Source organism: Henckelia pumila, chromosome 4 (assembly GCF_033568475.1).
Source record: "Henckelia pumila isolate YLH828 chromosome 4, ASM3356847v2, whole genome shotgun sequence".
Taxonomy (NCBI): domain Eukaryota; kingdom Viridiplantae; phylum Streptophyta; class Magnoliopsida; order Lamiales; family Gesneriaceae; genus Henckelia; species Henckelia pumila.
The window spans coordinates 127,491,291-127,507,118 of record NC_133123.1 but is presented as its reverse complement, the minus strand read 5'-3'; the positions used below and the strand labels follow the sequence as shown (position 1 = coordinate 127,507,118).

The 15,828-nt window shown below is 33.5% G+C and overlaps 1 protein-coding gene across 1 annotated transcript; it reads right to left on the bottom strand.

Annotated features, from left to right (window-relative positions):
- Nucleotides 1-1,386: 1,386 nt before the first annotated feature.
- On the bottom strand, nucleotides 1,387-6,205 carry LOC140861968 (probable pectinesterase/pectinesterase inhibitor 34). The gene is made up of 4 exons (XM_073264968.1): nucleotides 5,453-6,205; nucleotides 4,779-5,300; nucleotides 4,019-4,155; nucleotides 1,387-2,255 (listed from the first exon to the last, which is right to left on the bottom strand). The coding sequence occupies exons 1-4, from the start codon at nucleotides 5,878-5,880 to the stop codon at nucleotides 1,558-1,560; spliced, it is 1,785 nt and encodes a 594-aa protein (XP_073121069.1). The 5' UTR covers nucleotides 5,881-6,205; the 3' UTR covers nucleotides 1,387-1,557.
- Between the last annotated feature and the right edge of the window lie 9,623 nt (nucleotides 6,206-15,828).

Genomic DNA, 15,828 nt, shown 5'->3' with positions numbered 1-15,828 from the left:
AAAAATAAATAACTTAGATAAAAATAAAAAACTTCAATGTACAATTTTCATTTTTATTTCTTTTAACTTTTAAATCTTTATTTAAAAAATATATTTTAATTTTAAAGGAAAAAATAAATCAAAAAATTTGGGCAATTTCCCCCACTCCACCATGCTCCTCCGACTCCCTCTACCCCTATGGCCCATCCCTTGTTCACCTTAAAAATTGAGGGGGCGGCTGCCCCCACTGCCCCACTTGGCTCCGTCTCTGTATACGGGCATATCTGACACTCACCTATTTTTTTCAACTTCCAAAAGCCATGCGACTGTGGCTTTGACGTTATATTTGCGTGAGAAGCGCTTGAGTCCTAGCGAAATTTAAAAATTTTGAGGACATTTGATTAGGGCGGGCAAATTTTACATAAATCTCGACCCTTTCCGATTCCAAACTCGTTTCCGTCCCGAACTTTTTTCGACCCGAGTGGTCGGGATTTTTATCGACCCGATCAATATTGGGATCGGGATCGGGATAAGAAACTCTTCCCGACGGAATTCCCGACCCGAATCGAATATAAAAATAATATTTTAATAATATTTTTTAATTAAATTTTTTTTTTATAATTTTTTTTAATATTATTGTTTTATAATTATCTACCATATAATTTTTTTTATATTTATCTCTTTTAATATTAACATTGAGTTATAAATTTTGTTTTTTTATTATTATGAATAATTATATGTTTTTTTGTATTAATCAAGTAGTTGTTTTAATTTATTTGTAATGTACTAAAGATGTTTTAGTTTTTTAATGGTTATATACAAAGCAATTTTAATTTATTTGTAATGTACTATGAAATTGTTTGATTTTCTTCATAATTTTTTAAAAAAAAATATTTTCATGGATTTTTTTTTAAAAAAATATTGTTCGGGATTATCCTCTCCCGACCCGACGAGATCCCAAACATTCGGGTTCCGACACTTCTCGGGTGCGAAATTGGAAGAAAAAAAATATCTAAATTCCTATCGAGACGAAAATCAGGTAAGGGAGTTACGTGACGGATCCCGACCCGATTCCACACCTGCAGTTGATAATTATTTTTCGGTTGCCGTTACTTAAAACTATATGATTTTCACATTTAAATATCTCAGCCTCCATTATTGACTCTCGAATTTCACACCCCCCTGCCAGCTTGGATAATTCATATTAATATATAAAATTGGATTCCGTTGAAATTATTTACAAAATTCCAGCCCATGAAATTTATTTAAAAGCACACACAATGGGTCAGTGCTTTTGTGTCATCCAGCTGCATCAATTGATTCACATGGTCACTTGTTATAAATTGGGTCACATAAATTAGTTGGTCCCAGCATATTATAAATTGAATAGCCTACCGACACATGCAAATACCCCAAACTTTGAATTCCAATTTCAATTCAAACAACTAAATTCTTTTATTTCATTGTTGAAAAAATTGAGTAAAAATTAAACCTCCAAATTACCTATATACTATTAATCAAGAAAATAACATACAATTTCTTTATGTTACATAAATAGCACAATTGGTAGTAGTTTGATCAAGTCGAAAGCCCGGCCAAGAACGTCACCCCGGTGGACGGTAACCACGCGGACCCGTATATGAACTGGGCCACGGTGAACTTGCTGGCTTCCTCCGAGGAATTGATCACGCGATACCCGGGCCATGTAACACGTTGCCCCAGCGCACCGCCCGGTCCGTAGTTCATGTACTCCCCGTAGTACAGCGTGTCTAGGGCAAATGTCGCATTCCACTCGAGCCACCCTCTAGGGTGAATGTGATCGCCAAGGTACGAAAGCATGTACACCGTTCGAGAGAACAGCTTCCACGGTCGCCCTAAATACGTAGGATACGATCCTTTAGCAATCTCGAGATCGGGTTCAGCTACGATTCTACAGGCATGGATCGAAATACCGGTGTTCTGGTTAGGGTCCTTCCGATTCTGGGCAGTGATGGTGATCTTCTGGAACGGCATGGGCTTCCTAGCGTGCATGGTGCAGTTTTGGAACACAACCGCCGCGTTACCGAATATGAAGTCCACCGTGCCGTAGATAGCACACTCGCGATAAAACTGTCGTTGAGAATGTGTGTAGAGAGTGTCCTGGTAGCCGATGATGTTGCATCGGTAGATGACCGTGTGATCCGCACCGATCCGAAGAGCGACTGCTTGGTGCTTGTCTGGTCCAGCCCAGTTTTCAAATGACATGTCCCTTGCAATAAAACCAGCACCGGTTGCAGCTGTATGTGTGCAAATGCAAGCATGGCGTTATTATGACAGAAGTATATGAAACGCAACAAATAATTTTAATGAAATGAAATGAAATAAAATAAAATAAAATAAGGAACACCACTCATGTGAGACATTAATGTTTTTTAAAAAAATTTACTAAATGAGAAAAAAAAATTAGAAAAAATAAAGGCCCTATTTTAATGTTATACTACTGGTACGTACGTGCAGAGACTACAGACTACAGTGGCCTAGAACATTTAAAGTATCTATACATGACCCACAAAAAGATCATCAAGACCCTTTAGCATTACAGCCACTAATTCATTGGGTCGTCTCCGGGGAACAAGACAATTGAATACACCCATTCATTCGATGCAGACTCTTTCATAATGCTTCCACTTAAAAATACTACTATTCAATTCCAAATAATATGATCTCCTCTCTTTTTCTTGAAAATATGTCAACTTGATGAAAGCATTACGAGTTACTCCACTTGAAACATCAGTTTTAAAAAATAATTTAATAAATTGGAATATTTTATTTTTTCAACAACCAAGGGAACATATATATGTTTGATTGGGAACAAAATGTATTAAATAACCAAAAATAAAATTGACGAAACAGTAGACAATGTGATCCTCTGTCACGGACCTATTTTTCTAGTGGGAAACGATATATAACATATATATACAACCACATTAATTTATGCATACATATAACATGTCGTGGACGAAATTTTTTTTTTTTTTTCTAATGACTACAAGGGAGCCGAGACCAAAATTTTGTGAAAAAAAAGCTGATAAATGCTTCTTACAAATTATCACAAACATTATCCGGGTTGAGATGACTTAGGTTTTACTAGAAAACCCATTATTCAATTATTATGTTACAGCCATGCATAAGCTACTATAGAAAGGGACATGCACTTAGGTATTGGTTGAATTAACTACTGAATCATCTTTAAAAATATGTATGTATATCGAATTGACTAGCAATCCCACTAAAGGAGAGCCACATGCAAGAAATACATGCACAAGCATATGATCCCATTCATTTAATTTTATATATCATATACATGTGGTTTTTACTCATGTGAATAATCTATCCAATTATATTTAATGAACATGATATCTATCTGTAAATTTCCACGACATTATGTCATTATCTTAAATAATTCCCATTTGTGGTATATGACCAATGGGACAGTTTTTATTATTATTATTATACTTTCTTTGGCCATTTTAGATGCAAGTTTTTTGAACACCACAATATAGTCTGGTTTTGTTATATGTATATCACAAAGAAGTCATTAAATTTAGAGACAATGTACTATTTGGACTCATAATTGGCTCTATGTATCCTAGTCCACCTTAGACACAGACCAATTAGGCAAATTATATGCTACACGAAGTGAACTTTCAACATATAAATGTGTCGTGAGAACTGTTTTAGTTTTACTTGTTCTTTCATTATCATTGAATCATAATAAAATGATTATTTATGTTTTATATGGAATACACCTAGAAGATTTTTCATATATAAGATCAAAAATACATATTTATTTTTCTATATTGTGAAATTCATACATATATAATTGTTATATAACATAGACGTATTGTTATTATTATTATTGTTATTATGAGTGGATAAGTCAATGATTGCATCGTGGAAATGAAAGACGCGTTGCATGTTGAAACTAAATAAAGGCAACTCCCATCTGCCTATTGTTTCCGTGTAAAAATGGGAATAAAGGGTGAAAAAGGGAATTTACCGAAAGTCGCTGTATGGAAAGTTGTCATGTTCAGCTGTACGCTTTTCCCACCTGTAATGACTGTTATGCCCCTCCCATCCCCAACAAACATTAGGTTCATCTTCTTTCTCCCCACCTTTAAGATATCCTCTTCATATCTACACAACAACAAAAATAAAAAAGTATAATAACACGCCTATGTTAGTCTTGTGCAATTAAAATTTGATTTTTCATCCTTTTTATGAAATATACATTTTGTCAATAGCTTATAATTCATCTGACACAAACATCTTAAATTTAAAAAATCAACTTTGGATTCCACCAAAAATAATCACACTAGCTAGTCAGAAACAATGGATACAATAATCAACAAAATATTGGTCCGGACAAACATAAAAAAAGTGAAATTTGTTTAGTCCCAAATCCCAATAAACGCGTAAGTAAAGTTGCACCTCCCATCAAACTTTAAAATTCATTTAATACCCACATATGATTATATATATACATTATTAAATAAACCCATTCACGTGAGAATAATTAATCTTTCACAATTATTAATATACACACACACATCATTATGGAACTTTAATTAACTGAGTCATCCTAATCACTAGCAAGCTTAATGAATGGACACGTAGCTGAGAGAACAAGATCGAGGAGGGCATTTGAGTCATTTCAAACAAGTCATATGCAGGCAAACGAAAAAGCATAGCCACGAAAGAACGAAAGAGGGGGATGAGTATTAGTACTACTTTTCAAGAACAAACACGTGAAGTTTTACCTTCCTGCCCTCACGTAGATGATGACCCGCCGGGTGCTGTTCTCCGGCGCCTTCTTGATCGCCTCCGTGATCGTCTTGCAAGTGCCGTTTCCGTCCTTGGAAACGACGATATCGGCGTTGATGGCGGTGGCGGGCAAATCCAGCAGCATTCGGTCTCTCCGGGACAGCCAATTCGGGAAATGCTCGTGCTTTTTCACCGGGCTCAGTAGCTTCCGGCGGCGGTTTTGTATCGGGATGCCGGAGAAATCGGAGTTGTGCTTGGCGGCGGAGTAAATGGCGAGACAGTTGCTGACGAGCCCGGATAAGTCTTTCAACCTTTCGAGCATTTGGTTCTTCACGTAGCCTTTCAGCTCTTCGAAGCCTTCCATGCAGGTGTCGTGGTTCGTCATGGCGGCGCTGAGCCAGGTTAGCACGTCCTGAGTTGAGCCGCCGGGTACGCCGCCTGGTGCCACGGAGGTGAGCGAGCGTGAGAGGAGGTACACCGAGTCGTCCAGGAGTTCTAGACAGTCCTGATATGCGGATCTGGAATCAAGCGATGGCAAATTCAGTACCAAATTTGACTCGATTTGTATTTTTAAACGATTGAAAAAGTACGAAGGATAGTAAAATAATTTAATTAATTTTAACAAAGATTTGGTCGGAAAACGAAAGATTTTGAATGAACTTGAGCAGACCTGACATGGGCATCCATCTGAACGTTGCTAATGTCGGAGGCGGAATACAGAGCGCGGCCGAATTTCTGGAGAGTCATGTTGACCGAAATGTGCACCAGGTCCCTCTCGGAGGCGGCGGCGGCGCCGGGGAACTCGTGGAGGGAGCTGAAACAGAGAGTCGGGAACCGCGTCAAGCTGCATGTTTTGGACAAAGCGACAGACGGCCGACGAATACGGACACTCTCTCCGCCGCCATCAGAGCTCGCATTGTCCCGGAACACCACCACGAACGCGGCGGAGACGGCCGAAGCCGCCACGAGAGTTGCGGCGAAGACGAGCAGAAGAAGCTTGAGCTTGGACCGTTTCGGAGCCCGTACGTGGTCAGGGGTCAAGCCTCGAGTTGAGGAATCCCCACCGAAGTGGGTTTTTTCGAGCCGGCCGTATTCCATTGCCGGAAGAATACTTGGAACTGGTAATTAATTAATTCAATGGAGATTCGGGGGGAAGATTGAAGAAGAGATACAGAGTGGGCTTGGTAGTGTGGGGGATATATATATATGGGCTATACAGTTTTACAGGAGACTGACTGGATTAAAATTTAATATGTCCAGATTAGATTTGCCTACCGGTGGGTGAAAGTTGAAGTTGGATCGGGGTTTCAATTCAATTTAATAGTTTTTTTTATTACTGTTATTAAATATTACCTCGATTTTTTTTTTTATTTTTTTCAAGGAGTGTGAAACCAAGGCCGCTTTTCTTTTGTGTTAGACAAACTCTTGAATTAAAGCAATAGCTTGCAAATTATGATTGTGGTGTAAATCGTATCGAACAAGGTTTGTGCGATAGACTCGTCTGAAAAGATGTTGTAGAATAAATCGAATTTTTGATCATTTGTCGAGATTTTAACTACTCTAACTACCAACTCGGACATCTAATTGACAACTTATCTCGATGTATATTCGTATATTTAATGTAATGACGCATGATTTTATATTATTTGTAAAATTTGAGTCGAATATTGAATGAAGTAAAGATGTGTAATGTCTTGTATTTTGTTGTTAGCGATGCTGGATAATATAAAACGAAAATTAAAGTCAAGCTAAACTGGTAATTCAAGGTCAAGTTTGAGCCAGTTTCAAATCATGTCGTCTTGTTAGTTACAACGATTGAATTGTTGTGAGATGCGGAGATTTAAAAATACTATATTGACCTTAGATCACAATTAATTTGGAATTAATCTTATTTCTAGGTTTTTTTTTCTTTCTTTTACAAACATAGAAGATAATTTACTAATAGATTTGTCTCTTGCATACGTGCATATTTTTAAATTGTTGCATATATAATGAAATAATATATGAATGCAAACATCTTAACATGTCAATATCTGGATCAACTCGATTTGAGAAAAAACTATGAAAAGAATTAATCTATTCACTCTAAAAAAACAAAATCAAAAACAAAAAATTGATCCAACCATATTTTTGTGAATTATTAATCGTGCATTTTTTTCCTTTAAAAAATTACGTAATTATTTTATTTTTTTTTAAAAAAAACATTAAGTACATTCTTTTCAAAAAATAAAAATAATAAGTGCGCTTGCTTCCCAATGTATATTTATTTCGTTATATACATGAAATCATCTCTACAACAAAATTTTTTCATTTATGTTTAAACAATAAAATAAAAATAAATTCACTCTAAATCTTAATATATACATTAACACGGGATTGGATCCCCTGTTGTGGGGTTCCCACAGAAGGGGGAGCTGTGAGGTAAACGATGCACTTTATTTTAATTTTTTTCTTTTTATTATATATTTAATTATTTATATTTTTATTTACATTTTTGTGTTTTTTTTTGTTAAAATTTTTGGGTTTTTTTATTTCTCTCTTTTGGCCTTTCTGTTTTTAATTATACATTTAATTTTTTTTAAAAAAAATGTCATTTTTTTATCTTGTTATTTTTTGTATCATTTTTAACACATTTTGCTTGGGAAGAATAAGAAAAATTAAGTATAATATTAAATATATAAACATTTAAAAATATCATAAAGTATATGTAAAATTTAAAAAAATAACAAATTAACCGATTTATTTTTTAAACCGTAAAAATATAAACTATGCTATTAATAATTAAATATGAAAGTTTTATCATAATAAAATACATTATGCTTGATAAATTACAAATAAGAAAAATTAAGTATAATATTAAATATATATTTAAAGTCTAATAAAAATAACAAATATAAATTATAAGACGAAAAAATGATACAAAAAATGATAAGATAAAAAAAATTAATGTTTAAAAAAATAAAATATATAATTTAAAAAGTTCAAAATATAGTACAAAAACCCCAAAATTTTAGAAAAAATTAAACAAAAAATTATTTTTTAAAAAATTAAAGAATTAAAATATATTTAAAAAAAACACAAAAAAAAAAGAGAATATTGTGCTGTGGGCGTTTACCCCCACAGCACCCCCTGCTGTAGGCACCCCACAGCAGGGGATCCAAATCATTGAGTCACAATGTTGTCAACATGGATAGGTTATTGTTTGGCTTCTATGGCCTATGAGATGTGATCCGCTTGGAACATGAGAATTTGAACCTTGGATGCCTGTTTTCACAAAATAATTAACATTTTTGTGTTTTATTTAGACGGACTCAGGCTTGTCCGAAACTTTACTACTCTTCGTCTCAATTATATTGTTCACGTTTTCTTTTTGTTTGTTCCAAATATATAGTCATATACCATATTTAGTAATATTTTTTTACACTTCTTTACTAATATACCTCTATTAACTACACCTTAAAAATTGTGCAATCATTTTTTAATACATTGAATATGGATAAAATAGGAAGTTTATATAAAATTTGCTTTTCCAATACATTTTTCTTAATATGTGTGAAAATCCAAAGAGAAAATATATATGGGACGAAGGGAGGAGTATTATTTTAGTTGTTATGTAACTTATGTTGATGTACATAGTTGGTCCAAGTACACTTGGGCACCGTTTGATTCATGTATTGGATGATGATGGATTAATAATATAAAAATTTTAAATTAATATATTTGGATTAGACAATGGTGCATGCATGACACTAATCCTTGGAAGAACCTGAGCCAATCATTGGACAAGCAATGATTATTACCCAATCAATGGTTTGGTGTATTTGTATTAAGCATTTTTATCTATGAAATTTATTTATCGCTCGCTGAAAAAAGAAATTACGCGATTAGTTGTTAACATTTTTTCACCTCCACAATTTTATTAAAAATAAGGAAAATAAGATAATCTGTGATTGCATGTATAATTGAAGATAATGATGAAATTTATATAAATCAAATTTAAAAAGATGAAAAAAAAAAAAACAATTGTATATTACTTAAATCTTACGAACATGACAATTAAACAAAAAAAAAAGTTCCATTTCAAAATTGATTAGCTTCTGCTGGCGCAACCAAATAGTAGATTTCTGCAACCGATTTCGAATAATTTTTTAGAATTTAATTTCATGTGTTACAGAAAATGTATGGATAATTCATGATAATAATAATGTTTTCTCAACTTTAATTAATTCTCGTGTGTGTGTGTGTGTGAGTGAATGGAGGGGTCGGAGGAGGTTGTGGTTTGTTGTGTGGTCAATATCGGGAATTAGCTGTCATCTACTATGTCTATGTTCCCAAGACTCATCACCATTTGCTTCTTCCATCAAACACATGTACTATGTAATTTTAATATTCTCGATGATCATGTTGAGTATTTTATATGTATATGCTGTAAAATTGTAAAATGATCATGTGAAAATCTCGCGATATCTATAAAATCCTCGAAACATCCAGAATATAAAATTTCATAATTTTTATATTCACGATTTACTTTTTGAGATGCATAATATTGTTACAAGGCGAGTGGCATCATGTCTGTTTTTCAAGTGCCTTCGACGTAATTTCTTCCCTTTTTTGGACTATATATGTTTTGTGTTAGGCTAAAATTTGGTCATGTTTTTTTTTTAAAAGTATTTTATTTATGAGCATAAGTTGGTCATATATTTAAATTTCCATTGTTTGTGAAACTCCTACTTCGTCTAGTATCGACTCGGTAAATTGTGATTACTTTTTTGGATTTTAAAAATTGTAATCTGTGACTCATGATCTCTAGTGGATTAAAATAGGGTGTTGGGGTTTTTCTTTTAAAAAAAAATGGAACGTAAGATCATTATTCACCAGTTAATATAAATTTTATTAATCTTTCGATCAATCTATAGCATTAGGGAAAATTGCTTTTTTGGTCAGGTATGTTTGTCACTTTGCGTTTTCAGTCCTATATATTTTTATATTTCAGTTTTAGTCCGCTATCTTTATTTTTTTGGCAATTTTAGTCCTTTTTCCGACGTAGCGCTGACGTGACACCAATTCAATGCTGATGTGGAGCTGACGTTTACAAAGGGACAAATATACAAAATCAGATTTGCAATTTTTCCAATAGCATTACTATGATCAATAGTATTTGATTCCTATTAATTTTGACCCCATAAAAACTGTTTCTATAGTCATCCATGTATTTTGGTCATGCCATTCTATGATGATAGCACGAATATTTTAAAATATCAAATCGATAGAAAGTCATGGAATCATACCACTCACTAATAAAATGTCGGAGAAATATGAGAGAAGTAATTTGGTTAAATTTTAAAAATTAAAAAAAAAATTTATTTCTCCCCAGTACGTATACTGATTTATATAGGAGATGGTTATTTTTTAAAAAAATATTGGTTGTGGTTAACTTTTCATATCGATTATATTAAATAATTAAGAATTAAAACAAATGAAAATTGTTAAACAATCATATTGGAAAATCAATGGGCCAAAATAATTCATGAACGGGCACGATATTATAAGTTTCTTTCTTGATCAAATCCGTAATATTTATTTTCATATTTATTTTCTATGATTTTTCCAATCAGAATAGAAATTATATTAAGAGGGAAAAAAATCCAACTAACTTCGTAACTTGTAAGTTATTCAACCTGATATCCAAGTCTCAAATTTGATATGAGAATTTGAGTTTAAGATTTGATTATAATTAGCAACTATTTTCTATAGCTATGGGGTTTTTAGAGCTAGAAAAATAAAGCAATTGAACAAGCAAGGGTGTTAGATCTGATATAGTTTATTTTATTTTTTAAAAAAATGATATTAATTCAAAATTATATAAAATAAAAATAATTAACAATTGAATGGTATATGATTTGCCTAAAACACTATGTTAGATCTAACATAGAATATGATTTGTTCAAAACACTATACATCTTATCAAACTAGTTATATTGATTATTCTTTATGGTTTATTTTCCTTTCTACTCTTTCAATTTAAAAAATTATTAGTTTCTTTTTCAAAATTTTAAAATATATTTATTTCTTTAATTTCTTACATAACACACACACACATTATGTGTGCCACGAATTGCTAGTATGTTTAATAATATAAAGCTCTTGAGAGACAGTCTCATGAGTTTATATTTATGAGACAGTCTCACTAATCTTTATGCACAAGAGGTCGATTTGATCCATATTTACAGTAAAAATTTAATAATTTTAACATAATAATAACTTAATGAGTCAAGACAGATAGGAGATATGTTCACAAAATTGATCTCTGAGATGATCTCATAGATTTTTGTGGTTTAATAAAGTAAAACGACATGTTGTTGTCCTGTTATTTTTTTAACTTTGTGATTTGATTTTGCACTATAATTTTTTCACTTGTGATCGGATTATTTATGTTTTCAATTTTCATTTTTCATCATGCACCTTACCATTTTTACAATTTATTCTTTTTTAGTCGGAAATGGTAATATAAAACCATGTTAGGATCAAAAACATGTGTAGAGAGGGGGTGAATACAAGTTTTTAAAATATTTTGAGTTACAATAGCTCGTTTTTGAAATGTTCAAAAATGAACCGAACATCGAGAAATTATATTGATCAGTTTGGTTACAAAACCAAGCGGAAGATACTCAACATAATCCTTTAAAATCCGATTAAGCATTTTAAAAATCGTTTGAAATTGCAAGTTGAGATAATAAAAACAATTTGATTGAAGCATTTTATCAATACTTTGTATGCAACAATTAGGTATTTTAAAAAACACATAAAATACTCCAACAAATCATCCAAAAACAACAACACAAAGTAAATGCGATAAAATAAAGAGACACAAATGTTTTATGGATGTTCAAAGACTCAACCGCTCCTACGTCATCTCTTCTTCCGTTTTCGAAAGAATTCCACTAAAAGACTTTGAATATTACAACTTCTTGTAACTACATCACTCCAATCTTAGGACTTACCTAAATCAGAACTCCTAAAATCTCTCAACTATTGTTATGACAACAAGTCTCACAACCAAATACAAAGATTACACATTCTTCAATGTCTTTGTGCATAGAATCTCACTCAACTATTCTATGAAATACATCTCTCTTTTGTGTGTGAGTGAGTTGGGATGTGAAGAACTTGATTGTGAAAGATCAAGAAATCTGTTGTATTCTTCAAACCAAGGAAAAGTTCTCAACTAGCTGATAAATATGTTTAGACATTTTTTTTCTTTGTTCGATTTATGAATGATGCTATATTTAAAGCCTTCAAGAGAGATATATACGTTAGATACAAGAATATGATCGTGAGTAACGATTTTGCACTGTTTCTGTAATTGAAACAGTCATATTCACGCTTATGGCCACTTTCCTCATCTTCTGTTGAATTTGGACTCTACTTGTAGTAGCCCGATTTCAGTTTACAAGATTATGGGACTTAAACGTGATTAAGGAATTAATTAAGGGACTAAATTGCTAAATGAACTCAAACAGGATCAGACCGTCCGTTCTAGGATCGAAGCGTCCGATTAGGTGCCAAGTTGGAGCTGACATATGGCGGAGATCGGAGCGTCCGATCTGGGATCAGAGCGTCCGATGTGTTGGCGGGAGTGATATCAACGAGATAACGCCACGTGGCCAGACATGCAGATCGGACTGTCCGATCTGGCCAATCGGAGCGTACGATCGTACCCTTTAAATAGGGGTCCGAATTCCTCATTTTGAAATGCAATTTATCCTCTCCTTGGTCCATGTTAGCTTGATTTTAAGAGCTTTTGGGTACTTTTATTTTAAGAGTTGGAGTAGGTATTGTTTTTATATAATGGACAGTGTTCGTAGTAGTAGCCAGGCGACGGAGCTCTGTTGAGGTGTCCAGGATCCGTAGCTAGGTTGTGCCCAAGCTCTGGGGCATGAGACATCAGTGGCTGAAGACGAACGAAAGTATGGTTCTGGATCCTTATAGGAAATAGGGAGTATGCTATAATTTAATTAAGGATTTTAGAGCATGATAGGTGATGCTTTGGCATGCTAGATAATACATGGTATTTATGTATTGTAGTGCTGCATGGTAGGCTTGGACCTAGAGAGGAGCTTTTAGGATCTGCCTTAGTAAGGTACGGAAGTGTAATGGTCCCGGTGCGTCCCTTCATAGCTCAGGGTGCCCGCAAACATTTTTTCTACGCATGGCCTTCTCCCCACCTGGCTAGGGGAGTTTTTGCCCTGCCCAAGGATCGAACCTTGTACCTCCAGGCTTAATTACAAAGTCTTCTGATCCCTGGTGTTGTGAAAAATACTCGCAAGCGTACGAGTGTCAAGTTTTAGTAAAGAATAAGTAAAGTGTCGATCCCACGAGAATTAATATGAAAATATTCAATACTTGTAATTAAAATAGTCTTAATTTTATTTAAAAAATTAAAATTTGGAGAAATGCTGAAAAATTAAATAAATAGAAAAGAATTATCAAGCTCACGCACACAACTTTTGAGAAATTATCAATCAGAGAGAAACAGTCTAGAGGTTTTGATTTCACTTGGTCTCGACAATATTCAATCCTAAATAATCTAGTTTACGAATTTCTTTCAATTAATAACCAAGAACACTTAGATTATCTTATTTCCCTCTCCCGAGCAACAAATAGAGTGTATCAACTACAATTTGATTTCAATATCCCTATTAAAAATCTAGATGTAGTGATAGGTGTAAAACGATGTTCCTTAAAGATTCTATCAAAGTTATATACTCTCCCGAGCTATATAAACAATTAATAGTATAGTTTCTATTGATCATACTCAAAATCCCCTCTCCCGAGCAACAATTTCAAATAAATATAACAACTCAATTTATGGCCAGTAAATTAAGAAGACATTCAATTCTAGAAACACAATTAATCTATAGAAATTCAATTAATTAAAATCAAAGATTCATGAATATGTCTAAACCAAGCTACATCAACCTTTAGACTAGAAAAGTTTAGTTCATGCTCAAATTCAAAAAAAAAAAAACCAAATCATGTTCAATGTCTCAAACATAATTCAACAATAAAAAGAAATAGATAATAAGAAATAACAAAGCCGTAGTCTTTCTTCCGTGTCCGGTCGAACAGTCTTCGTCTTCGTTCCAAGTAATCTTCAATTCTCGATCCCAAAATCTCACAAAAGTGCTCTCAAGAATATTGTGTGTATTGGCGGCTGATAGATGGCTCTATGAATCCAAAAAATCCCTTTTATATGCCCTAAGAATCGTCCAAAATAAGCCCAAGAAAACCCCAAAGTTTCCATAAAAACTTGGATTCTAGATTTCTGAACAGCGACGGCGCGGGCGCGCAATGGAACAGGGCGGGCGCGCCTCTCTCTCGCAAAAACACTCTTCAACAATTTCTTCAATGGCGCGGGCGCGCGTAGGGTCAGAGCGGGCGCGCCTTCAGCTAGACTTCTCTTCTTAAAATCCTCAATAACAGCGCGAGCGCCCCTCATTCGGCGAGGGCGCGCCTTTACTTCGAACTTGGCCTTTTTATTCTCTTTTTTCAATATTGATTCTTCCTTTAACTTCCATCTTTTAGGCTCAATTCCTTTAAATACTCATCAAAGTCCATAACTTCCTACAAACACAAAAACAACAACAATTTGACGCAATATCTACCAATAAATTCCAAAAGTCAAGTAAAACCATATACAAATTAATTGCACAAAATGCACTTATCAAATTCCCCCAAACTTGATCTTTTGTTCGTCTCGAGCAAAACTAACACAAACTCAACACAAATGTATAAACAATAACCATCAAGAATTACTATGGATCAATGACCTCAGTTTGAAATTTCAAAACAATTTAAATCCAATCATATCTAACCTACTAACACTTGAAAAAATTAGTTAGCCAGAAAAATATTTCAACCTCATAAACTCATAAAATCCGCAACCCACGTTTCAAAATGCTCTTCTCTTAACTCAATTCAAACATTTATAAATCATGAGGACTTTTCAAGGTAACACATGATCAATTTCAAAGATGTATCATAAAAAAAACACTCACAATCAAGTTAATTCAAAGAATAATAGTGTGTGTGTTTTTCGATGAAAAAAATCATAATCATTAAAAGTTTCAATCAACAGTCCATAGGCTAAATTCTCGCAACCCCTCTCCACTAGTATATTGGGCAACTGTGACTCGGTCAATAGGACTTAATCAGCTTATAATGGTAGGCCTGGCTCATGGCTACAAATGAAGGATTAAGAATTCAAAATAACGAGTAATTTATATTTATGCTCAATCTAACTTCAACTCCTTTTCATTCACAATTTCACACTTATTTTTTTTTCTTCACTTCATTTATTTTTCATCTTTTTCACAACTCTTTTCTTTCTACCATTTTTTTCTTTGTTTCTTTTCACAACTACCTTCTTCAACTCAATTCATCCACCACACCATTCCATTTTCAAAAATAAAACTAGGAGAATATAACATTTTAGCATTCAAATTACTCCCTTAAAGGTAGAAAATAGTATTTAAGCTATTCAGGTAATCAATTTAGGACCTTGAAACAATGACGAATGGGAGGTTTATCACACGTTTACACGCATGCCATTCGATTTTCAATAAGGCTCAAACAAGGTACTAGAGATAACATGTAAAAATAGGGTAGCTTGAAAGGTTCAAACGAATTCAGAAAAATTGCCTAAATCATGCCTAATCACAGTTTTGCCCGTATTTCTCCTCGAAGAGTGTTTGAACAAGTTCTAGACAAGTCTCAATCCACAATTAAATCATGCAAATTCCAATCAGTGCAGAAAAGAATAATCATCAACAGTAAACGATGATTTCCACAAAAATTTTAGATTTTTCGTACCTCAATGTACTAATATACGTGTAGGCTCAAATGAGCAACTAAGGATTAATTTACTCAAGAAAATTCAGGCCCAAAAATCTCAAGCAATGTCTCAATCATTTTTATGTTTGTTTGTCTCAAAATTCAGATTCAAGCAAAATCACAGAGTATTTAGGAGTTCAATTGTTCACTTGG